Source organism: Fusarium falciforme, chromosome 12 (assembly GCF_026873545.1).
Source record: "Fusarium falciforme chromosome 12, complete sequence".
Lineage (NCBI taxonomy): Eukaryota > Fungi > Ascomycota > Sordariomycetes > Hypocreales > Nectriaceae > Fusarium > Fusarium falciforme.
In genome coordinates, this window is record NC_070555.1 from 131,051 (window position 1) to 154,524 (window position 23,474).

At 49.8% G+C, this 23,474-nt stretch overlaps 11 protein-coding genes across 11 annotated transcripts; 7 read left to right on the forward strand and 4 right to left on the reverse strand.

Moving 5' to 3' along the window:
* Nucleotides 1-42: 42 nt before the first annotated feature.
* Nucleotides 43-3,611, forward strand: NCS54_01377500 (Glyco-trans-2-like domain-containing protein; the record flags this gene model as incomplete). Its single annotated transcript, XM_053158948.1, has 9 exons — nucleotides 43-279; nucleotides 540-980; nucleotides 1,050-1,313; nucleotides 1,370-1,453; nucleotides 1,506-1,590; nucleotides 1,645-1,732; nucleotides 1,791-2,819; nucleotides 2,894-3,000; nucleotides 3,055-3,611. 9 exons carry the CDS (start codon nucleotides 43-45, stop codon nucleotides 3,609-3,611), a joined length of 2,892 nt encoding a protein of 963 aa, XP_053014923.1.
* Nucleotides 3,612-3,903: 292 nt separating this feature from the next.
* On the reverse strand, nucleotides 3,904-4,830 carry NCS54_01377600 (NmrA domain-containing protein; the record flags this gene model as incomplete). Its single annotated transcript, XM_053158949.1, has 1 exon — nucleotides 3,904-4,830. The coding sequence occupies one exon, from the start codon at nucleotides 4,828-4,830 to the stop codon at nucleotides 3,904-3,906; it is 927 nt and encodes a 308-aa protein (XP_053014924.1).
* Nucleotides 4,831-6,550: 1,720 nt separating this feature from the next.
* On the forward strand, nucleotides 6,551-7,652 carry NCS54_01377700 (Ornithine aminotransferase; the record flags this gene model as incomplete). Its single annotated transcript, XM_053158950.1, has 5 exons — nucleotides 6,551-6,682; nucleotides 6,754-6,862; nucleotides 6,919-7,179; nucleotides 7,243-7,381; nucleotides 7,523-7,652. 5 exons carry the CDS (start codon nucleotides 6,551-6,553, stop codon nucleotides 7,650-7,652), a joined length of 771 nt encoding a protein of 256 aa, XP_053014925.1.
* A 24-nt stretch (nucleotides 7,653-7,676) lies between these two features.
* NCS54_01377800 (Ornithine aminotransferase) lies at nucleotides 7,677-8,201 on the forward strand (the record flags this gene model as incomplete). The annotated part of the gene is made up of 1 exon (XM_053158951.1): nucleotides 7,677-8,201. One exon carries the CDS (start codon nucleotides 7,677-7,679, stop codon nucleotides 8,199-8,201), a length of 525 nt encoding a protein of 174 aa, XP_053014926.1.
* Nucleotides 8,202-9,594: 1,393 nt separating this feature from the next.
* On the reverse strand, nucleotides 9,595-10,671 carry NCS54_01377900 (Hypothetical protein; the record flags this gene model as incomplete). The annotated part of the gene is made up of 1 exon (XM_053158952.1): nucleotides 9,595-10,671. The coding sequence occupies one exon, from the start codon at nucleotides 10,669-10,671 to the stop codon at nucleotides 9,595-9,597; it is 1,077 nt and encodes a 358-aa protein (XP_053014927.1).
* Nucleotides 10,672-11,473: 802 nt separating this feature from the next.
* Nucleotides 11,474-12,641, reverse strand: NCS54_01378000 (Hypothetical protein; the record flags this gene model as incomplete). The annotated part of the gene is made up of 2 exons (XM_053158953.1): nucleotides 11,474-12,408; nucleotides 12,467-12,641. 2 exons carry the CDS (start codon nucleotides 12,639-12,641, stop codon nucleotides 11,474-11,476), a joined length of 1,110 nt encoding a protein of 369 aa, XP_053014928.1.
* A 2,288-nt stretch (nucleotides 12,642-14,929) lies between these two features.
* NCS54_01378100 (AB hydrolase-1 domain-containing protein) lies at nucleotides 14,930-15,871 on the forward strand (the record flags this gene model as incomplete). The annotated part of the gene is made up of 1 exon (XM_053158954.1): nucleotides 14,930-15,871. One exon carries the CDS (start codon nucleotides 14,930-14,932, stop codon nucleotides 15,869-15,871), a length of 942 nt encoding a protein of 313 aa, XP_053014929.1.
* A 476-nt stretch (nucleotides 15,872-16,347) lies between these two features.
* Nucleotides 16,348-17,659, forward strand: NCS54_01378200 (Aldo-ket-red domain-containing protein; the record flags this gene model as incomplete). The annotated part of the gene is made up of 4 exons (XM_053158955.1): nucleotides 16,348-16,921; nucleotides 16,970-17,253; nucleotides 17,331-17,582; nucleotides 17,636-17,659. 4 exons carry the CDS (start codon nucleotides 16,348-16,350, stop codon nucleotides 17,657-17,659), a joined length of 1,134 nt encoding a protein of 377 aa, XP_053014930.1.
* Nucleotides 17,660-18,595: 936 nt separating this feature from the next.
* NCS54_01378300 (Peptidase-M43 domain-containing protein) lies at nucleotides 18,596-19,551 on the forward strand (the record flags this gene model as incomplete). The annotated part of the gene is made up of 3 exons (XM_053158956.1): nucleotides 18,596-18,814; nucleotides 18,868-19,403; nucleotides 19,458-19,551. 3 exons carry the CDS (start codon nucleotides 18,596-18,598, stop codon nucleotides 19,549-19,551), a joined length of 849 nt encoding a protein of 282 aa, XP_053014931.1.
* Nucleotides 19,552-20,435: 884 nt separating this feature from the next.
* NCS54_01378400 (Hypothetical protein) lies at nucleotides 20,436-22,572 on the forward strand (the record flags this gene model as incomplete). Its single annotated transcript, XM_053158957.1, has 7 exons — nucleotides 20,436-20,468; nucleotides 20,540-20,563; nucleotides 20,609-20,724; nucleotides 20,772-21,071; nucleotides 21,390-21,522; nucleotides 21,574-22,035; nucleotides 22,093-22,572. The coding sequence occupies 7 exons, from the start codon at nucleotides 20,436-20,438 to the stop codon at nucleotides 22,570-22,572; spliced, it is 1,548 nt and encodes a 515-aa protein (XP_053014932.1).
* A 175-nt stretch (nucleotides 22,573-22,747) lies between these two features.
* NCS54_01378500 (Flavin prenyltransferase PAD1, mitochondrial) lies at nucleotides 22,748-23,332 on the reverse strand (the record flags this gene model as incomplete). Its single annotated transcript, XM_053158958.1, has 1 exon — nucleotides 22,748-23,332. The coding sequence occupies one exon, from the start codon at nucleotides 23,330-23,332 to the stop codon at nucleotides 22,748-22,750; it is 585 nt and encodes a 194-aa protein (XP_053014933.1).
* Between the last annotated feature and the right edge of the window lie 142 nt (nucleotides 23,333-23,474).

The following is a 23,474-nucleotide window of genomic DNA, read 5'->3' on the forward strand; positions in this document are numbered from 1 at the left end:
GCTTGAAAAGGGATTACACAAGTTTACTCTCGGATCTTGGCGATGGCTGCTGAAAAGTCACGCTCTCGCTTTGTCGAGTCGGGAGTGCTTCAGCCGCCTAGTCCCACGGCCGACACGCAGACTTTGAAGAAGCTCGAGGGAGGGGATTACCCATTTCCCACTACTCAGAAGTCTCCAGAATGGCTCTTCAAAGGATACCCTCCTCCGTCTAGGTCCCCACACAGCTCCTATTCCGGGACGCCTGCCATGCAGTTCCCCGAGGCCAAGGAGCCAGCCATGGTGAGTGCTACCAGCCCGTCCCCATGCCTTATTCTCTACTATCTACGCCTCCGTACAGTGGTCTAATGCAGCTTTTGCTGGCCAACAAGTCTGTCATTGTCTTGGAACACCCACTTCTCTCCCCTCACACGATGTGTTATCAAAGTTCCCTTTCCCTTGAGTCAAATGTTATGGTTTCAATGCCGATCACACCTCTTACTCGCCCTACACACACAAACCAACCGGTCTCTCTTCTGACACAGAAATCTAACATGGCGTAGGTTGCCAAGTACATCGCTCGCCGCGCAACTCTGCTTGGCTGGTTCGATGAGCCGGCTGCCGCTGCCATCACCAGTGGCTGGTCGTCAACATGCATCGCGCTCAAGAAGCCCGACGGCTCTTATACCTATGCTCCAGATGATCCGAGTCCGGACCTGGTGGCAGCCGTTGCTCGCTTGGATGAGAGTGCCGTCGTCTCCATGGTGTCTGAAGTGACCAACCAAGTTCTTGATAGCATCAAACCAGAACAGGCCAGCCTGGTCATTGAGAGTACCGGTGCCCGTATCCCGATCGTCGCCAGGCTGGCTGATGTGCAGTCGTCACTTGTGCACTCGGCCAGCTCATGCATTATCGTCGAGGAGCGGTGTGTTCTTATCTGGTCCAATGAGACAAGAACCATCATCAATGTAGCTCACAATGTCGAGAAGCAAATGCTGGGCTTTGTAAGTATCACTGCGTCTGTCGATAGCACCCATGACATACCAGTAGCTGACCCTGGTATCATTTTTCAGATTGTCGGCCCAAACATGCCGACCAACATGCTTGCTCAGACCGAAGAGCAATCAGTTGAAGGCCTCGTCACACCTGTCCGCGGTGCCATCGACGAGAAGGATGAAGTCTATCAGCGCGCAATCAAGGTCGAGGAGGGTGAGGGAGAAGGGGAGGAGGACATTGAGGGCAAACAGCCTGTACGGCCTGTTCTGAGGGTACACTCATTCCGAATTGGCGTTGTCATGATCTTGGTGATCCTAACGCAGAGCGTGGGTGTGTCAAAGGTGAGTTGTCCGATTCGTTGCTTGATTTATTTGTATACTGACCTTATGTACTTCAGCTCCTCCGGCAGTGGACTTGGGACGGTGACTGGATGCGCTTCATCCTGGTAGCTGTTATTCCACCTCTTTGCCTCCTGTCACTGGTACGCGTTTTACTTTGAAGTCGGCAGCTTATACAGCCTAACCAATGTCCAGTTCTTCTTCATTGTTGTCGTGAGCAGTGTTTTCCAGCTCCTTCTCCCAGCTGGCATGTGTCTGAGAAACTCGAAATATCACTCCGGTAAGCCAATCTTCCAATAAGGCACATTTGAATAGGACTGAAAGTAGGTCACAGCTGTCAAGCCCAACCCCAAGCGCTATCGAGACTATGAGCTGCCACACATCACGGTGCAGATGCCTGTATACAAGGAGGGTCTCCGAGGGTAAGTTCATTACTCATATCATATAACTCTAGTCCAATTTCTGACTCTCATCAAACAGTGTCATCGTTCCAACCATGGTCTCCGTCATGGCCGCCATCCAGCACTACGAGAATCAAGGCGGCACAGCTTCTGTCTTCATCAACGATGACGGTATGCAGTGTATCCAGCCTGAGTTGGCTGCGGCCCGTAAGCAGTACTACCGTGAAAACGGTATTGGATATTGTGCACGGCTGCCAACCATGAGAAGTCACAAGAGCGGGGGCTTCTTGTCGTGGTTCAAGCGATCGCCACCCATTGACCCAGCAGTGGACAACCAGGACGAGAGCGAACTCAGTCCACAAGGTCGAGCCAACAAGCTCGGCTTTGTGCGCAAGGGAAAGTTCAAGAAGGCCAGCAACATGAACTACTGCTTGGCCTTCTCTAACCGCGTCGAGGATGAACTGCATCGGCTGACGGAGCTGGAATGTCAGACTCGCGACTGCACTTACGAGAGCCTGACAGCAGAAGATGATGACAGGCTCTATGAAGTTGCGCTTCAGAACATGCTCGAGGCTGACGAAGGCAAGACTTGGGCTGAGGGTAATATCCGTATGGGTGAGATCATCTTGATCATTGACTGCGATACCCGCGTCCCTGTCGACTGCCTACTATACGGGGCTCTCGAGATGCACGAGAGTCCTGAGGTGGCCATTCTGCAGCATGGCTCTGGTGTCATGCAGGTTGCTCACAACATCTTTGAGAACGGTATCACTTACTTCACCAACATTGTCTACACAGCCATCAAATATGGCGTTGGCACCGGTGATGTCGCCCCTTTTGTCGGTCACAACGCCTTTCTTCGTTGGAAAGCCATCCAGAGCGTTGAATTCGTTGATAGATCCGACGGCATCACGAAATGGTGGTCTGACACGCATGTCTCTGAAGATTTCGACATCAGTCTGCGAATTCAGATGGCCGGCATGGTCTGTCGTCTAGCCACCTATCACAACGGGAGCTTCCAAGAGGGTGTCTCTTTGACCGTCTACGATGAGCTGAACCGTTGGGAAAAGTACGCTTACGGTTGTAACGAGCTCGTGTTTCATCCGTTGTGAGTCAACTGGTCTTTTAGTCCCCCTTTTAGTCCCCTCCCTCGTTGGCATCATACTCATCGCGTTATCACAGCTACCAGTGGATTTACAAAGGGCCAGTAACCAGGCTATTCTTCCGATTTCTCTGGAGTAACATGCCAGTCTCCAGTAAGGTCTCTATCATTGCCTACATTTTTACCTGTGAGTACACCACACTTTGGCGTTTGACAGGTTGGAGTTAACAGCGTCACCTAGACTATGCCATTGCTGCTGGCATGCTTCTTACACTCGTCAACTATGTCATCGTCGGCTTGTTCTTTTATGACCTCGACCATTTCTATACTCCATCGTGGGGTATCTGGGTGTCTCTGCTGGTTGTCTTTAACGGTGTCGCCTCCGTATCAACCAGCATGACCCGTCACCGACTCAAAGAAAAGTCATTCTGGGTCGCCATTCTTGAGACAGCCAAATGGCTGCCATTTCTGCTTCTATTCTTTGGTGGCATCAGCATCAACTGTGCCAAGGCCTTGCTGTGTCACGCCTTTTCCATCAACATCGAATGGGCGTCAACATCAAAGGAGTTGGGTCCTACGGGCATTTACATCGGTCTCAACAAGATGATGCATCGGTTCAAGTATACCTTCCTCATCTGCATCGTCATCGCTGCTGGCATGATTTACATGGCTGTCGGTGCACCCTGGGGCTGGACCATCGCCCCTGGCCAGTTCTCGGCAGGCACGTACGCCATCGTCCCTCTCGCTGTGCAAGTGTCCTGTGCATTCACTCTTCCCCTGTTCCTTGGCTTGACATGATTCGGTGTACTAGTTTGAAGAGTGAGGTTGTCACATTACCACTGAACTCTATGTATGGCGAGGAGAGAACGACGGTTACATATCAGTGGCCTCGTTACTTGGGCGAACTTACATACCTAGTCATAAGAAAAGAGAATTGTCTGCCTCAGTCTTGCAAAAATTCGCATCTTCCTATGCCTAGACAGACATTACTGCGGCGTTGGAATAGTAATGTGGCCAGCTTGGAAAATGGGTTTTAAGCGAGATACTTTCTTTAATAGCAGAATCTCTAGCAATAATAGACTCTTAGGTACTATAGTATGCTCTTAACCACCGTCTCAATATCCTCCTCTTTTAGTCCAACTTGTTCCAATTTCTGAAGTAACTTCGTGTCAACCTTGTGCTCGATATCGCCCCCGTAGCCATCCAGCAAATGCGTGAGGATAAACTTCTGATACGAAGCCATAATATCCCCTTGGCTAATTCTTTCGTTAAACTCTTTTAGGGAATCACCAACATCCCGTGATGTGATTTCCCAGTCCGCATCCGTTGTTTTGGAGACGCGCTGCACAGCATCCAACATCTCCCGGTGTGTGGTATGGAATGAGGGAGCGTAGACAGCCCGCTTTTTATAGCTCGCCAGATCAGTCTCTGGTAAACTCAGCACCGCCGCAATAGCCTCGCCAGTATGTTTGATGCTGGATGTCGTGACTCTACCGCCAGCCCCAGGATAGAGAGTTGCCTTGCGGCCCTTGGCATCAATGCCCCATAGGCCATTGCTAAGGTTAACATCCAGCCATACGCCAACCGTGACCGATATCCAGCTACTGACGCCGAGTTCGTCAATAAGGTCACGGATCTTCTTTTTAGCCTGTAATAGTCCATTCTCTTCGATTAGCTTTGTGGCGAAAGGATCCGGGCCGTACTCTGCAGGCAAAAGGTAGGGAACACCCGCCTTCGCAGCGGCACGAATAGCAGGCTCCTGCAAGGTAATGATATGCGAGAGAGGAGGCATCAAGACGACGACATCTTGACCTTCGAAGATATGCCCCAGGAATGTTTCGTCTTCAAGGTTTCCAGTCTTAACAATGACGCCAGAGGGAAATTCGCTGGACGACTCAGGCCGCTGGACCACTGTGATGGTGTGCGCGTCCTTGGCGAGCAGGGCTCTGAGCGTTGGGGACCCAAGGCTACCGCCTGCGCCTAGGATAGTGATTTTTCGTCCTTGAACTTGTGCCATGGTTGGTTTCGGGGGTAAGGGGATGAGTAGATAGTGGTTGTGGATAGAGGATTCCAGGAATTATTCTTCATGCTTCTCAGTCCAAGCCTTAAGTATTCGAGTGTTGTCATTGTTGCGTAATTAGGCTGAATAATCAACTCGCACGTAGGTAGTAGGTAAGCTGACATCAGCTTACCGCCCAGACTCGGTAACCGTCATTAGCCCCTTGCTATATATTTCATGAAGTAATAACTCATATTATGAATGAGATTGATTTGGTGAAGTCTATTGGCTGACCAAGGGCCATTAGCTGCGGGTCTCTCCGTGACCAGTGATCTGTAAAGTAGACAAGCAAGCTCAACCCAAAGTGAGCTCTTGTTTTTGGTAGAGATATTCTCTATAAAGAGTTCTTAAATCATGTATTTAAGCAGCATAAGTCAGGTTATGATGTGGCGATTCCTGTGATAAGGATGCAGGCCCCATTCTGGGTGACAACGACCAAACTGCTTCCAACACAACTCTTAAGTGGACGAACATGGCTGTCCCTCCTCAATAAACTCTACGCGAGGACCTTGGTAATGCTTTCTCGCATAAATCATCTAGTTGATGAGGCTCATAATCCCAACCTCAGCTAAAATGACCGACGAGTAATCCAAACGCCTCGGTGCGAAGAATGAAGCCGGTGACCTCGCCGCCTGGAAGATGTGTGCATGGAACTTCAGTAATATCCCAATCGCTTCCATGGAAGGGGAAAGTAAAGTCAAGGTCTCCCACGACTTGATGGTCGCGACACCAGGGCTCGGGGCGAGGTTCTTGGCCCCGCCCGGCGTGGTGATGACTCGACGCCCGTCAAGGAGGCGACGAGACGACCCTCAAAATCGAGGTTATCGATGTGGTCTGGAAGCTGGGTGGAGCCATTCTGAAGGCAGTGATTCGTTGGACTTGGTAAGATACCAAGACAATTGTGAAGGTCAAGTCTGAGGTTTGAGTGAGGCTGGTGGTGATGGTAATGTTTTTTGGTCAGGATGCCGTCTCGCATCGTGCTTACATCCTTCAACGCTACTCTTGATAAGCATCAGAAAGATAGTCTTCTAAACTCTTCGACTTGGAGATTGCATTCTACACGAAACGTATCATCGCAAGATTGAGCGCATGGCCATGGAACACTCCGTCGAACTAGGCGGATGTTGTCGTGAATGCTACCTACCCTATCGTCGCCTAGTCAGATGTCGAGGGATTTGTTCCCATTTCGAGACTTATTAGCCGAGACGCTAATTTAGTCATGCGCGCCATCAACGTCATAACATCTTGGCGCTGATAAACCCTCGCAAAGGACTAATAGCGTTAGCTTTAAGGCCCGCCAGGTTATCAGTTCGCATTGTCTTTAATGCGCTTATCTACTAAACGCCTTTATCTGTGGACACCCTCACTTGGTCCCGGTTGGATTGGCTGAACATTCTTCTGCTTGTTCGATGAGCGCGCTCATGGCACTTGGAGATCTGCAAAGGGTCCTAGACAAGTCTGTGATGCCGTTTTCGCAACAAGTGTGGGCGAGTTTCGATTACCATGTGGATGCATCGCTTTGAATTTTGCCCGAGAAGAAAATGGAAACAGGAGGATGGACGTTTGAAGTCGAAAATGTTTATATAACTGACCTTGCTGCTCTAAACATGATAATCTGGGCTCTCTAGATTGAAACAGATCAAACCCTTTCTTCATATTCAAGTAACATACCAACAAGATGTCTACTAAGTCTGGCGAACCCCTCTCTAACGCTGCCCAAGAGCTGCTGCAGCTTGAGGAGAAGTACTCCGTCGGTGGTTTCGCGCCCACGCCAGGCTTCCTTGTGTCAGGCAAGGGTTCCACCCTCATTGTATGTGACCTCAGCCTGTATTAGTTCTTGAATTGGACGACTAACGTAGGGATCTTCCGTCTCACTGATAGGATGTCGATGGAAGGGAAATCATCGACTTTGTCACCATGTTTAGTGCCACCAACATGGGACATGGCCATCCCAAGCTGATCGAGGCTGTTGTCGAAACCATGCGAAAGAGTGAACCTCCAAAATTCTTTGTGTTTCTTCGGGCCCAACTAACTCTTGTGCTTTAGCTACCCTTATCAACATGTCTACTCACTACGCTGGATGGCCGAAATTGGCCAAGGAGCTTTGCGAGCGATTTGGCTACGACAAGGTGACAGCCATGGTTTCAGGCGCTGAGGCTGCTGATACTGCTTGTAAAATTGCTCGCAAGTGGGGTATTATACACAAGGGAATTGCTCCAGAGGAGGTTCTCGTTCTTGGAACCTCTGACAATTACCATGGCTTGACCTCCGGCATCTGGCCCATTATGACCCCTGGTAGCCAAGAAGGTTAGCATCATAGTCGGACGTCTTTTGGCAAATGCTAAATTTGCTAGGCTACGCCGTGTTTAGTAAGAATATCACCAACCGACACCCTCCGGACGGGCGAGGTGCTCCGATACGGCCACGTCGAAGACTTTGAGGCTGTGTTTGAGGAGTTCCATGGCCGAATTAGTGGCGTCATTATGGAGTGTATCCATGGAAAGCTGCCGTAAGTGCCATCTTTGTCTTTCTTAGCCCGGATCATGATCGCTCGGTTATCCCTGCTCATCGGCAGCCTGGTCGCACCCGACCGGCCTTGGTGTCGATGGTGTTTTCCACCATTCAATGACAACACTGACTCTTCATCTAGTACCTCTCAGGAGGAGATCGACTTTGCCAGCGGAGTCCGCCAGCTGTGCAAAAAGTACAACATTCTCTTCATCTCTGATGAGATACGAATGGGTTCCGCCAAGACTGGAAAGTTCCTCTGCAGTGATTAGCTGGGTCCTAAGAGTAAGCCTGATATGATTACTCTGGGCAAGTCCATCACTGGCAGAGCGTTCCCGGCTTCATACATTCTTAGCAACAACCAGGCCATGTCACTTGTTGAGTCGTTCCAAACTGGAGGTACCTTTACCATGGCCCCTGCAGCTGTTGCAGCCACCACCGCAGCCTTGAAGATCTACGATGAGGAGAAGCTTTGCGAAAAGGCTTTCGTGATTGAAGCCAAGTGGAAGGAGACTACATCCAAGTGGGACTACCCCTGGATCAAGTACGTCACCTCTCGAGGCGCCGACATGAGCATTGCGACCGAGCAAAGGTATGGCACTGTCACCCCTCGTCGTATTGCGAGACTTGCGTGGCAGAAGGGGCTATTCATCTATCCCACCAAGGCCGCCATCCGTGTGTACATGGCGTTGACCATCTCCGACGAGGAGCTGGAGAAGGGATTGAGTATCTTGACAAACGTGATGGATGAGATTGAGTCGTACGGAGATATTCCTGGCTCTATCCATCCGTCTGATGATGCTAAGCACGGGGGTTACTAGAAGGGGTGTCATGTGAGGTAGAATCATCGCCTGAGCCTCATCCAGGGCTCAAGTATAAAGCACCCACCGTGTTAGCATTGGGATATGATGCTATGATGTGTTGAAAATGTGTTCTTTATTATAGTTGAAGCCCGGCCCTCGTGGGATAACTGAGCCAGAAGACCGAAGATGACTTTCAGTAGATGACGGCATGGTAGCACAATTACATAATACGATAACCAACGACTTTTGGCATTGAATGAATAGGTATTTAACATCACAATTGACCTGAAAGATGGAAGTCGGGTGGGATGGATCACAATTTAGCTGGCCAACGCGACATGGACTAAGAACCTCATGCTACCAACACAACAGGGTAACCTGTATCTCAGAAGCTATTTTTCTGAATATACCGAATGAGATTCTCGTATTTAATTTATTGCCGGGCGCTGAGATCGTTTCCTGTAAGTCGCGATGCGACTGCGAAGCGTAAATTCTGTCAACAGCACATGTGTCACATCTAGCGTCCTAAGAGATGCAACTCACCCAAAGCTTTTTGCATGTCTTCTGATGTCATACTAGTCGAATGGATAAGCTATCATGGATATAGCCGCACTGAGATCTAGGGCACGTAAAAGGGACCTTTGTAATCCTCTATCGGGAAAGCAGGGAGCCGATTAGCACCACTTTGCTGCAGGTCTTGACAGACACTCATACGCTGGTCTCTGCCATCCCCTGCTCTGTACACTGAAACTACTTGGCCCAACTCTTAACAGAATGATGCTCTGGTGGATCCTCCTAAGCTCCAGCTCGCGAGCTTGGAGCCTTGGCAATACCCGAAACGCCGATTTGCATGTTCACATCAGCGGGTCAACAACCATTGCGGAGACTGAGAGGCATTACTCGTTGCCTGTGTCGAGTCTTTTTCGCCAGAGATACACGAACCTCTAGAATAAACTAGATCGAGGACATGACAATGGTAGGGACAATGAAGAAAGGGCGCAGTGGGATTCGCCATGCCGAATTCGTTGTCATGGCCCCTCATGGCAAACATGCGCTATCTCCTACCATACCGCTCACTGACCATGGGTACAGTCTACAGTGTCTTATGGTATTGGGTTTTAATGCCGTCATGTATTGGCAACAGTATCTTGTGCTGTTATAAGCGACGGTCTCTTTCGAGATGCCATTGATGACAAGAGAGCAGTACCCGGTAGACATTTGGATGGGAGACCGTCATCCGACTATAAAAAAGCTTCTGGTCCCGCAGATTCATGACCCTGGTATGGGTGTAAGAATACATTCGTTGAGAAACTCAGTGTCAAGATAATCTCACCTCCCGTTGAGACGGGCTCGTGCTAGTATTGTTATTAGCTCTAGTTAGAAACGGGGAGAAGGGCCTTCATTGGTTGTTCTATGAGACCACCTGCAGCTTAATATCTAGATACACAGATCCCGTCTTAACGCCCATTGTGTTCCTCCTCTCCAGGTGATGCCATTTTTCCAGGGATTGTCTTATTTCTGGCGTACCAATATCGAGCTGCTCCAAAACCTCCATGACCACTGCGTAGAGAATCTCGATACTTCCGTCATCGACCTTGACTGCGATGCCCAGTGCGTCACGTGCGCCTAGGCGTCTGGTCTGCTCAGACTCGCGGATGCCGACTCCGTAACAGCCATCGGCACCTAACTTGCCGATCAACTGTCCCTGGTATACCTCCATGAGCTCTGTACAGAACCTCCCGTCTCCTCCTACACATTCTGGATGGTTTGTCATGGCATGAAACACGCGTGAGAGGTTCTTGGTTCGTGAACTAGACTCCTCCTTCTGTTCAGCCTGATCCGCCGCCTCTGCGAAGAGGGCGTAGATGTGCCCCAAATAGGAGAGAGGAAATGCAGGAGCAGGCAGATTGCAGCCATCAATTCCCCATTGGATAAGGGTAGGATCAGGGCAAAGATCCTCTACTACTTGCTTCACCAAAGTCTGCATCGGGTGATCTGGAAGGTGGTAGTCCTCGACACTGGAGCCTAGAGCGAGAGCACCAGCCATCATAGCAGCATGCTTGCCAGAGCAGTTGTTGTATATGCCTCCTAACGGCTCGATTCCCGCCCTAGTCCAACGTTTGTTGACGAAGTCGGATAGGGAGGCATGGCCACCGCAGCGGTATTGTTCTTCGTGTGCACCGGCCTTGGCCAACATTTTCCTGGCTCGGTCGATGTGTCTGTCTTCACAGCTATAAGAAGCACACATGAGAGCGAGCTCGGCCTCACTGAAACCCGCGTTTTCAAAGGCGCCGGTCTCAATGACAGCGATAGCCTGGGCTGGTTTGGCTGCGGATCGAGCGAGGGTGACTCTCGAGGGGTTACCAATGGCAAAGAGGACGTTGCCCTGGGAGTCGGTAACTGCGACATGAACACGATGAATGTTCTCCACGATGCCACCTCGATCGGTGACGACGCAGTTGTTTCCGATCTCTTTTGTTTGTGTCATGGTAGTTATTGACGGGATGGATGAGAAGGAGATGGGCTGAACTGAAGTGATGGGGGCGTTGGATACATGACACTAGTTGGCATAGGTATTTATAATGAAACAAGGGCACGAACAAGAAGTCCCTGTGAGTGAGAAAGGAGCTTCTCCCCGTCCCGCCATCCAATGAATTAACCTGGAAGCCCAGTCTCTGTGACTGTCGCTCCATCAACTTCCTCCGTACCCACAAGGTTCCGTACCCACAAGGCTCCGTCCCCGGTTTTACGACCGCTTCGTGTGATGAGATTCGTCCTATTTTGAGCCACGACCGACTCTGCGACAAATTGTGCTTCCTGAAAATCGTCTTCTCCATCCTTCAATGGGTCTCAGAGATGGAGTATCTCGGCTGTCATAGCCCTGGCTGCCATGAGCTATTGTGAAGAAAATCAAGCGACAATGAATCAATGTCGAACAATTCCAACTCCTCCGGAATCACGAATAGAGAGTCTCCTATGTTCATATGGGAGTCTGACGGTTGCTCTCCCCGGAGTAGGTGTTCGTCTTCATCCAACGGCATGACAAAGTGGCTCTTGAGGCATATCCTCGAGTCGCCAGTGTGCCCTAGTCTCTGTGTAGAGAGCTTGTTAACCTTCTGGAGGCCATTCTGCGTATTGTTGCAAATTTTCGGATCCAAAAGCTCCCAGAACCATGCGGGCTGGAAACCGATTGTCGTGTCTTGATCTGAACTCTGTAGGTGGATCGACCCAGCCAAAGCTTGAAGCTTTCTCAATGTGTTCAGCTGTTCATCCGTGTTAGCCCTTTCGTTTTAGAAATCTTTCCCAGCTCCGGTAAAGTAGGATGCATTGCCCACCTTTTGGGAAATGTGTGGCCAAGTCTGGGCCACATGATTCAAAAATGCATCGCATTTAGCCAAGTTCTCTTGAGCCCTTCGAGACACCTTTGCATCTCTGGAGAACTGGAATAGCCACAGTACTGTCGAAGCTGCCGCAATCGCATCGGTAATAATCGGATCGACTACGTCTGTCAGGTTACAGCATTCTTCAAGGATTCGAAATAGCCAGCCTGTGTGGTATATGGCTAGGTCCGCTCTTTGCTGAAGGAACAGACAGGATGGAGGAATGCCCTCGGGAGAACGCAGCAGAAATGTGTGGATAAACGGATGGTTGAGGATAACGTGGCAAGCGTGCCAGAGAAGTTGACTCGTTATCCAAGGGTTCCAGTACTCGCGGTTCTGGGACACTTCTACTGTGGTTCGGTCAGGTAGTGACGCGTTGCATAAGAAGTATTGGGTGTTGAGCTGGGCTTCATACTCAACCATCTCGACACATAATCTCGTGTGGGTTGATTCGGGCGACCATGGCTTCTCGACCATGCCCTGCCGTAATCGGTGTAGGTAACATCGTATCTTACCCCAGATGTCGATGATGCGGAGACCATGCCAATTAATGCCAATATCCTTTAATCTGGATCCTGAACCCTGCCCATTTGAACTAGTATCATATCCATTGGCGGATAAAGGGGGAGGGGGCAACGGTGCGCTGAGAGGATAATCAGGAACGCGAATGGCTGTAATGTTCGATGTGAAAGGGATGAAGATTCTTTCAAGCGCAAAAACACTCCAGTGAGCCCTAGCGATGGAGTCGCCTTCAGAAGCCGGGCTACTATCATTCGAGAGGGCATACAGAGCTTCCAGTCGCGAAGTAGCTCCGATGACCACCCAAGCTTGAGCAAGCTGCTGGGCTTGGGCATCTTATTAGCAGCTTGTCTTGGCTATTCTGTTAAGGCAAGAGACACCTACTTCTGATATGTTTTAGAGCTACAAGACACAAGGCTTGTGTGAGCTCTACTGTCGGAACCCCCTCAAAGACTAACTGCATAGTGGCCTCCTCTGCCAGTCGTGCGTAAAGGTTGTTTGCAGCGGGCTCGTTATCCTCATAAAACTCATGAGTGGAAAAGTTCATCATAAGAGCCATGAAAGCCCACAAAAGAAACCGGGGTCCGGTAAGAAGTTGTTGGGCGAGGTTTTGGAGGCAAAGCAAGGGCAATGGCTGAAGGTGAAGTCTGAGACGGTAGACCTCGATAAAGTGCTCGAGGGCTTCAGGAGATGGCTCCGGCCTGAGGAAGAAGTGACGTCAGTGGACATTGAGCGGCATGTTCTAGAAATTGAGGAATGAACCTTGACGGAGAGAATCGCTGCGGCGTGCCAAGTGCATCTGGAAGACGGCCAGATGATCTGAGAGAATATGAAGACACAGGCCTTGTGGACGAATGGCTTGACGATGCCATGCCAGGTGAAGCCTCGAACTGGGTAGCCATGGATATTGCTGAGCCCAGTAGAGGGTTAACAGCAGCGTTAGACTATTGATGAGCCCAGGAATAGAGTTAAGATTAGATTCTTGATGCCTTCGCGCCCTTGTTCTAGTGGGTCTGGTCCTGATTATAATGAGCTTCCACTTTTGTCTTGGAAACCCGCGACTTACAACGCGTCGATGGCTTCCCTTTTTCCGAACCCTTGAGCACACGATCGACCTCTTGGCATATAGAAACATTCAGTTTTGAGACGCTTGCAGTAAGAGCAGGTCGGCCTTTCTCCCGTGCATTTCGTCTTCTTCCGGCTGGTTGACGGTGAGTTTTGCAGAGGCCGCGGTGCACTCTAAAGGCAAAATGCACTTACCGGCATGGCTCACATGCTTGCCGTATTTGCGGCTGCAAGCTTGAGATGGCCGGCGGCATGATGTTCAATTCATAGGATGGATGACTAGGGATTAGATGGAATAGGCTTGTGGAAGGAAAAAGGCTCTCGTGGATCTCGTGGAGGTAGAGAATTAGACGAAATAATCCGATAACTTCATAATGCGTAACTAATAATCTCGAAAAGGCTAAGCATGAAAATTAGATATTCTTTTAAGTGAATATTGGTCCCCATCCGTCATCAGTCGCCAAAGTTCCCAAACCGCCCCGCGCGAGAACACAACAAGGCATATCCGACGGGGCCTTAAATGCCGCTGCGGCCAGAGGTTATACTCAGAGGTAGTACGGCGCTTGGTAAATACGTCCGAGGTTGGAATGATGAGCGGGTATAAGTAATTGCACTTGTGATATTCTTATCTCCAGTATGTGTCATCACCCTGCCTTCTACGTCCCGTCGCAACTCGTTTCCATAGTTTAGTTCGAGGCATCCTTCTTTCTATCTATCCGCTTAGTTATCCCATTAAGGGCCGGCCTTCAACTATATCAAGAATGGTAATATCGACACTTCATAGCATCATATCCTAATGCTAGCAGAGTGGTCTCTTTTTCTTTAGTTTTTTCCCTTGCATGCAAATGATGCAATGTAAGACTATCCAGGGTCTTCGAAGAGGACTCAGTGGATCCAGCGGCTGTTTACGAGGCCGCCCTACAAAATGACTAGTAGATAACATCGCTGAGAATTGACGGGCCGTACGGTGCCCCAGCCGAAGACGTTTTCGATACGGAGAAAGCCACCTTGATGGGAGCGGGGATGGGCGTAAGACCATGGACCTCTGTCTTGAACAACATTGGGCATATGCGCAACAACAATAATGGTCTTGAATGTTTGTTTCGTGTCGAATTTATCTTTATGACCTGAGGTGTCACTTCCTTTGAATGGTTTGAGTCACAACTTGGTGCTCTCGAAGACCGCCCAAGCAAAAATTCCAGACGCGTCGAACGATCGATTCCTTCGAATTCATATCTTCTTGACAAAAAAAATCGACTATTATATGGCGCAGAACGTGATAATTTCGAATGTTCACAGGTATCCGAAGCAGAATCTTTGACAAAATTTATCTTCGTCGGCTTGAGAAAAAAAGGAGAACACAAGTAGGCATCTATTTCTCAGGTGTCGGTAAATGTCCATGACCAGTCTCTCCTGGTGATTCATCTAACATTTTGTAACAGCTTGTTAAATCAGGTCGACACGCAAGCAGGCCTCTGATGTTGATGTCGAGGCCAAGTTCTGGAAAGAACATTTTTGAGCTCACTAACCAACCCTGTTGCTATATATTAAATAAGAGTGACATGGGCTTATCGGAAACTTGTGGTACTTATCCAGCTGGTCTGTTACTTTACCAAACCCTCTATATTGTACTAAGCTTGTTATGGGCAATGTCAGATCATGCCACCCCCAAGTCTTCCCCTCGTCTCTGCCTTGCGTGGCCTCGTCTGCAGACGGTTCATCCTCTCAAACAACCTTTGCCCTTACTAAATCAGCCTTCATTATCGATAGATTCATCCCGCCATGAGTAGTTCGTTCTTCAGCGCGAAAACCCAGACTCTAACGCTTCCTGACGGTCGCATCTTATCCTTTAGCGTCTTCGGCGCTGGCAGGGATACAGAACCTGGAACAGAGAATCTTCCGGTCGTCTTCTACTTTCACGGAGTCCCTAGCTCCCACGACGAGGCATACATGATGCACAATGCCGCCCTCGAGCGAGGCATTCAGATTGTCGCCCTCGACCGTCCTGGCTATGCTGGCTCCACGCCCCAGCCTGGTCGACAATTCCTCGACTGGCCGTCCGACGTACTCGCTGTTGCCGACCACTTCTCCATCCCCCAATTTGCTATAATAGGCGCATCTGGTGGCGGACCCTATGCTTTGGCATGCTTGCGGTCGCTGCCGAAAGACCGGCTCACTGGGGTTGCCCTCTGCTCCAGCGTCTACCCGATCTCGTTTGGACTCGCAGGCATGAAGTTTCTCAACATTCTTTTGCTTCGTATCGCTCCTTGGGTTCCTTCTCTTCTTGCCTGGATCGTGGATTATACCCAATCGTCGGCTGCGCGAGACGAGGAGCACCCCGAAGTCTATGTGAGCAAGATGATGGAGATGATGAAGAGCATACCTGCCGCAGACCGCGTTGTCTTTTACGACAACATTGGCGGCTACAGGGACGCCATCGTGGCCGGCTCCCGCGAGGCGTTGAAGCCAGGCGGGCAGACATTTGCCCAGGAGTATGCATTGCTGGGAAGTGATTGGGGGTACAAGATTGAGGAGATACAAGATGCAGACCGTCTTTTCATCTGGCATGGCACAGAGGATATTCACGTGCCGATTGCCATGGCCGAAAAGGCAATTCAGCTGCTACCAAACGCCGAGCTGAGACGTCTCGAGGGAGAGGGACACGTTGGCCCTGTTCTTCGAGCGAGTGAGATTCTGGATGTGATGAAGGGCAAACTTGGCTGATCTGCACAGTAGGTGTGTCCCAGCAGCGGTGGGGTCTGGAGTAATTGTCCTCTTTCCTTGTTGACTGCCTCATTGAGGAACCATCGAAGACCAAATACAACTCTAATAAAGTTCGACTTCAAGATGAGATAAAATGTGGTTCAAACTACCTTCTTGGGACGTCAGGCCACGAGCCAAAAAGCCCGATGCGCCAATGTCAGCAGGTCGCATTAGCGTGCGGGGCGAGCGACCTTCGGGTGGTCGCCTCGCGTTGCCATCACTCGATCTTGCCCTTTGACTGGAGGGTTTAGATGTGGCTCGAGGACTTTGATATCGATGACGAAACTCTCTGGCAGCGTAGATGAAGGGAAGAAGTTTTTTCTGGCTATATATTGCCCAATTCTCCCAGTAAACCGAAGTGCTCAACCCTTCCTTCGTTAACACGCATCACCAACCCCAACCCCAACCACCAACTTCACAAAATCAAACCAACCAACATGTCTCTTTTTCAACCTCCACCAAAGCCCAACTCCCCAATGGGCTATCACCGTGTTCTCTCCCCAAATGCGGCAGTCAAGGTCTCTCCCATATGTCTTGGTGGAATCAGCATCGGCAACAGTTGGGCCGAGTACACGGGCAAAAACCAAGACCCCTTTGAGTTTCTCGACGCATTTTTCAAGATTGGAGGCAACTTTATCGACACCTCCAACGTCTACAACTCCGAGGACTCGGAGAAGCTCATTGGGCAGTGGATGGAAGAGCGCGGAACCAGGGATCAAATGGTCATTGCTACAAAGTACAGTGCTCACTATCGCGCCCACGATAGGGAGAATACGCCTCTCCAGACCAACTTTCTTGGAAACTCTGTCAAGAGCATGCACGTATCAGTTCGGTGCAGCTTGGAAAAGCTAAGGACCAACTACATTGATATTCTGTACGTGCACTGGTGGGACTTTACAACCTCGGTCGAGGAGGTCATGAGGGGACTGCATGCCCATGTCATGGCCAAGGAGGTGCTCTACTTGGGCATCTCAGACACTCCAGCTTGGATAGTTGTGAAGGCAAACGCCTGTAAGTTCCGCTTCGGCCTCGATTGCAATCATCTCTGACACGTTCTAGACGCAAGACAACATGGGCTCACCCCATTCTCTGTATATCAGGGCAAATGGAATGCTTCATGCCGTGACATGGAAGGTGAGATCATTCCCATGTGCGAAGACCAGGGAATGGCGATAGTTCCTTGGTCTGCACTGGGCAGTGGTCAACTGCTTTCTGCAGAACAGAGGCAAGAAAGAGCAAACGATCCGGATGCTCTCCAAGCGACCCCAAGTCGGAGAGACCTTGCGGTGTCTGAAGCACTGGAAAAGATTGCAAGTGCAAAGGGAACGTCGTTTCAGGCAATAGTAAGTGGACAATTTACCATTGACTCGAGAGTTAGTAACTAATTCGGCCTTGGGCACTCTCTTATTTGTTCCATCAGTCGACTTATGTGTTTCCGATTGTCGGCGTAAACACTGTTGCCCACATCAACGCCATGCCTGATGCGCTGCGTGTGGAGCTCTCCAAGGAGGATATCGACGCCATTCATGAAGCAGCACCATATGATCCAGGGTTTCCAATGAGCTTTTATTTCTCGTGGACAAAGCCCCAAAAGTATGATCTTTCTCTCACGGCCGCCAATCATAATCAGATTCAGATGGGGGCTTGGATCGATGTTCCGCCAAAGCAACTGGTGAGTACCTACCCTACAATGATCGTCGATGAACTGAAGCTCACCAGTGGCAGCCTTACCGACCCAGGCCTAGTTAGATCATTTAAATATTATCGTATAGGAAAGGAAGATATTGAGTTCAAAATTAATTCCGTCTCAAAGGCTTCGTAGCACGCAGGATGCTGACCCGGTAATTTGGGTCCATTATCCTCGCGAGTGTTTTTAATTTGCTTCTGTGAACCACAACTTGAATACTCTTGTAAAATCCCCTTAAATCTTCTCCCCCATAGATATTGGGTAGTGCGTAAGTAATAGATCTTTGTTTCTTTGGGAAGTATAGATATTGTTTCCTACCCATGGCCGCTTTTTGATAGGCACTCTTTGGCGAGATGGCAGGCTCCCCCGCAAAACTACCTCGCAAGTTTCCCCATCGGGCAAACACCGATCCTAGTTACGTAGTAGCTGACGCGTTTTATCCAAAAAGAAAGCAACTATGTCGCTGCCTGTTTAGAACTTGTCCTGCCTCGTACGAGCGCGATATAGCTGCTGTTTAGGCATCTTTACCGAGAGAGCCAGTAGGAATGCAATAATATTCCTTAAATCTGTTACTTCCTGGGCTTACAATCCCTTGTAAGGTACTGCACGTGACTACTAATATGGTAGCCAAGCAATGATTGCTCAAAATACGAGCGGTTCGTAAAAAGTTCCATTGGCTTTCGCCCAGGGTTGGGATGTGGGTGTGAATCCTCCCTTGCAAGCTCAACGTAACTCTTGCTGCATCGTTCCACTTTTCTGGAGGATTTAGCCAGGGGAAACTCACAGCTGCGGATCTTTCATACCAGACCAAGCGGTGGACGATCGGTGAAGCGAAGGATCTAAGCAGAGGGGGCGCAGTAAAGCGAAGGATTTAAACCGAAGGGCATTTAGGCGAAGTAGGATGTTTATCAAAGATTTAAAAAGGGAACATGTCGCATGATTCACTCTCATCTTCATCAACCTCGCTACTCTATCTGTCCCCTAAAGACGATTTCAACATGCGTATTCAATCGAGTGTCGCTTTTGGCCTTTGGGCTGGCGCTGCCACAGCTGCCCAGTCTCCTTGCGGCACCTCACCTTCCAGCCACGCTTTGAGGGCTGTAACTGAGAACCTCAAGGGAGACTTGGAGATTCGAGGAGGGAGAAAACATGTCACCATCAATACATACGTTCATGTTATTGGAGCAAGTGACAAGGAGGAAGATGGATACATCACTGTGAGTCCCGTCATTCAAGAAACTTCAAATGCGTGCTCATATTCTTTCTATAGGATGAAACCGTAAAGGGCCAGATCGATCTGCTCAACAAGAGCTACAAGCCTTGGGACTTTTCTTTCAAATTGATCGAGACCACCAGGTCTATCAATGAGTCTTGGGCCGACAATCCCGGAGGCAGCCCCGTGGAGGACCCCACTGAGCCTGACTTCAGAGCGGCCCTTCGGAAGGGAAGCTACAAGGATTTAAATCTCTTTTATATCAAGGACATGGTCCCTGGTGGAAAATGCGAGCTGCCGATCCCTAACCCCACTAGCCAAGACATTGTCAACGACGGTTGCCTCATGAAATCTGAAAACCCTGGTCAACTTCCCCCAACGTATGGTTTTGTCACTGTCCATGAAGTTGGCCACTGGCTTGGTCTTGAGCACACGTTTGAGAATGGCTGTGAGGAGCCAGGAGACGGGGTTGACGATACTCCCGCCGAGGCGTATCCAGTTGCCGATGGGGACTGTCCCGAGCCAGGTCGCGATACTTGCCCTGATCAGCCGGGCCTGGACCCAGTGGACAACTTCATGACCTACATTAGCCCGTGAGTCTTTAGCCATTGTACGTGTTTCAAAGTTGAGCCACTAACAGAGAATAGTGATTGCGGTCCCCAGAGGTTCACACCTGGACAAGCCAAGCGAATGCATAGTCTTTGGAAGAAGCTGCGCGCAAATTGCAAACCCAAGGCTTAAGTGGAAGAAATAGATGTATCTCGATTCTCAAATTCATGAGGCGGAAGGGGACCGAGAGGTGGGCTACGCTGGATCCCAGAGCACACTTAATAGGTTGAATGAAACTAACCGGTGTGCGTATAGAGTGGTTGTTTTAAGTTAGCTGGACTCGTTCTTTAGCGAAAATGGCCAGGCGGAGGTGAAAGTGGCTGAGGGTTTGGTAAGCGAAAGCAGGGCCAAGACAAACCCACAGAGAGTCAGGAAGGTCATATTCACGGTTTACGAGACCGACATGTGGCGGAAGACTCATCTAGCACTAGTTGGACTAAAGACCTGCAATGTATCTTGGCCGTTTGTTGGGTATGATGGCTTTGACTGATCTCGATACTGTCATTCGAGTGTAACGTTCACAGGTGACCTGACAATGTGTTCTTTATTATAGTTGAAGCCTGGCCCTTGATAGGTTAACTGAGCCAGAAGATCGTTCACAGGTTGCGTGTGACGATCTCTGCAGGGGTTTCGTGTTCCGTGTGTACACCTCTGTGTCTTTGACTGGCAAAAGGATCTTCTCTGGCGCTAATAAAAGAGATGATAGAGTTAGATATCGTCAATTGCCTGTTGGAACTGATCCGCGACTTGCACCACAATAATGTAATGGTGGTAGGGCAGGTCACGTGGTGGACAGAATCCTTTCCCCCGAGTTCTGAGTCGGGTTAGATGAGAATTAGGGAGCCCTGGTCTGATCAAAAACCCCTGTACAAGAATTTCAACCATCCCTTCCCCGAGATCGCTAACAAGCATAATTCAATCACTAAAACCGTTCGGGTCCCTGCATCGTCGCGCGTGAGCCGTGAGAGTCAGAACCATTGCTCATTTCCAGCTTCAGTCCAGAATTGGTCAACGTCATGGCAGACGCGCCACTGATAAACCCAATCTCGGTGAGTATGTGGAAAATTGAATTGATCCATAGGCAATTGCGCGCAGTTCGCATAATGGCTGACCATCCCAGTGCAAAAGGTGCAGGGTTAAAAAGGTCGGTGCTCTTGTGCTCTCAGTCAAGCTCAACTGACGCGACAAGATCCGTTGTGACCGACGTTTGCCCGGATGTAACAGGTGCCAGGAGCAAGATACTGAATGTGTCTATGTTCGTCGGGTGCCCAGGAAACCCGTCATAACTACCGGGGACCGTGTAGGGTGAGTGATGAGCTTTGACTTGGCAGACGCGTAAGTTGACGTGTCAGATCGATTGAGGCGACCTTGGACACGATTCTACAACGACTGGATCGAATTGAACAAAACTGCCGTTGTCAGAACCTTCAAAGTCAATTGGATGACTCGCCCGAGTTCCATGCTTCACCCGAAGATGCATTTCAGAATCAATCCGAATTAGACTTTGCTATTGACGCGGGTAGCGGTGTCAAATCGGATCCTCCATTCCCAGTCATCCCTTTGACTTCTGTGTCTGGCGGTAACGTTGCCTCTGAGCACTCAGAATCGTCATCTGCTGCGTCAGATCCAAATGCACCGTTACCTGTCCTTCGGTATGCCGTCGAAGAAGCCCAACGGCGTGTGGCTGAACGCCATAATTCCCCCAGTGCAATTGCGGAGGAGCCCATTGAGCCGGCACTAGCGAAGTCATGGATACAAAGCGAGTGATTGCTTAACTGAAATAAAGATGCACAACTAACCATGTTGCGCTCAGGTTACTTCGCTCACTTATCAGAAGACCTTTTTCCTGCCTTATTAAACATTCAACTTATACAACTCATGCCTGATATCGTCGGGCTGCCCAATGTCCATCTCGATGCAGCCATCATCGTTGTTTATTATTGCATTTTATACCATGGCTGTTTTCTCAGTCGCCAGTTCACATCGGCTTCTGACAACGCAAAAACCATGAGCAAGCTATATCATCGCTGCTTGAACGCAGCCTCAGCCTGGGAGCCACAAGCGACGGGTACAACCACGGACTTTATCGCTGCCTTCTTTATGGTAGTATTGGCTTTCAGTTGGTATATATCACCGCTAATCCAAGTTCGCCAGGTGCGAGTAGCCGCCGAACGTTTTGACATCGAGCTGAGCTGGAACATGTTCAAACTCGGATGTCAATATGCCGAGAAAATCGAACTTCACCGTCTTGATAACGACCCCAACTCACACGCGACAAACTTGGACAAGTCTGTACTGAATGCAGGCCGAAAAGGCTTCTGGGAGCTGGTTACCATGGATGTGTATTTCCGTCTGATTCACAACAAACCACCCGCTATAATGGCTTGCCGACCGGAGGCCAAGGTCAACCTCCCATGGCTTGCTGAGCCTGGATCGCAAGTAGAGGAAGAAACGACAACAACAATCCGGTTCTTGATCGACTCTCGACGGACCTTCATTCTCCTGGACTTTTTACAGTTACTGGAGGATTCTGAAGGTAGACCTGACCCGGAGCTTGTCTCGAAAACCGAGGCGCTTTGCCGCGACATTGAGGCATTGTACGAACAATGGGGAATTGTGAGAAGCCCAACCCCGAGAGTCCTTAGTCGTGTAAAGCTAAAGCGGCGAGAATAGGACGACTGGGTTAAGAAAATGATAGACTCTGACGGTCAGCTATGGACGATTGCTGGTGTTGCTTTAGAAGGATACACTTGTATTATCTTCATGCTCCGTCGCGCTCTCAGTGTCCATTCTGGCATTCCAGAGAACCAGGCACTTGGTCTTGAGGTTGTAAATCACCCATTGGTGCTCAACGCGTCACGGCATATCCTCGAGATAGTAGCCCTTCTTCTGGTGGCTATACCCTCCATGGGTGCTGTTGCTGTCACGTTTGTTGTCCTCCAAGCGCACATACCGCTTGCATGTTTGGCTACTTACTTGCTGCATCCGGTGGCCTCTCACGATTGCGAAACAGACATTATCCTGCTTGAGCATGTGGCCGAGGCGACGAGGGAAATATCAAGGGATGTAGAGGAACTGGTGCCTTTAACAGCGGCCATGGAGGAGCTCAAGACCAAAGTGAGGAATACAGTAGGTGACAATGTGGCGAGATGATTACGCTCTCTGTTGAAAAAGCCCCAGGAGTTGATGAAAAAAACATACACATTGATTAAAAGTATCTACAAGAGTCCTATCGTTCTATAACCTTTCCTCGCTATGCCATAGTAGATCTACATTGCTACCGCGCCTTAATAACAGCTTTTGATACATGTGCGGTGTCCTTCAGCCATCACTCTTTTTTCATCCCTTCCCATCTCTCAAAGTTTCCAGCTTCGAGCCCAAATAGATCCAATAACCGCCCGACCATCTGATCCAAGATATCATCAACCGAACTCGGTTTCGTGTAGAAACCGACCACTGGCGGCGCGATGATGGCCCCCGCACGAGTAACCTCCATCATGTTCCTCAAGTGTATCTCACTAAGTGGCGTCTCTCTAACCGACAAGACGACCCTTCGCCGCTCCTTTAGGCACACATCAGCGGCACGCGTGATAAGATCGTCGCAGATGCCCGCGTTGATGGCGGCCAGTGTTTTAACAGAGCATGGAGCGACAATCATGCCGTCGACACGATACGAACCGCTTGCTATCGGCGCTGCTAGGTCGCATGAGTTGTAGGCGTGGTCTGCGAGAGCACGAACAGCGGCTGGTGCGTAGTCGGTCTCGTATTTGATGGTCTCAGCTGCCCATTTGCTGATAATGAGATGGGTTTCGACGTTAAGGCGGCGAAGGATCGAGAGGATGTGAATGCCAATGGCGGCCCCGGTTGCGCCAGTTATGGCCACTATAATCCTCTTTCTGGTGATCTCTCCCATTTTTGTTGGCAGTTCAAAGTTTATAAGGATGAAGATAAAAGATGTGGCGCTCAGGGACACGCGATCGATGTTTAAGTTGAGGGTGAGTCACAGGTAGAAGGATGATCGATGTAGATTTGAAACCGTGGTGAATCTGAACAAG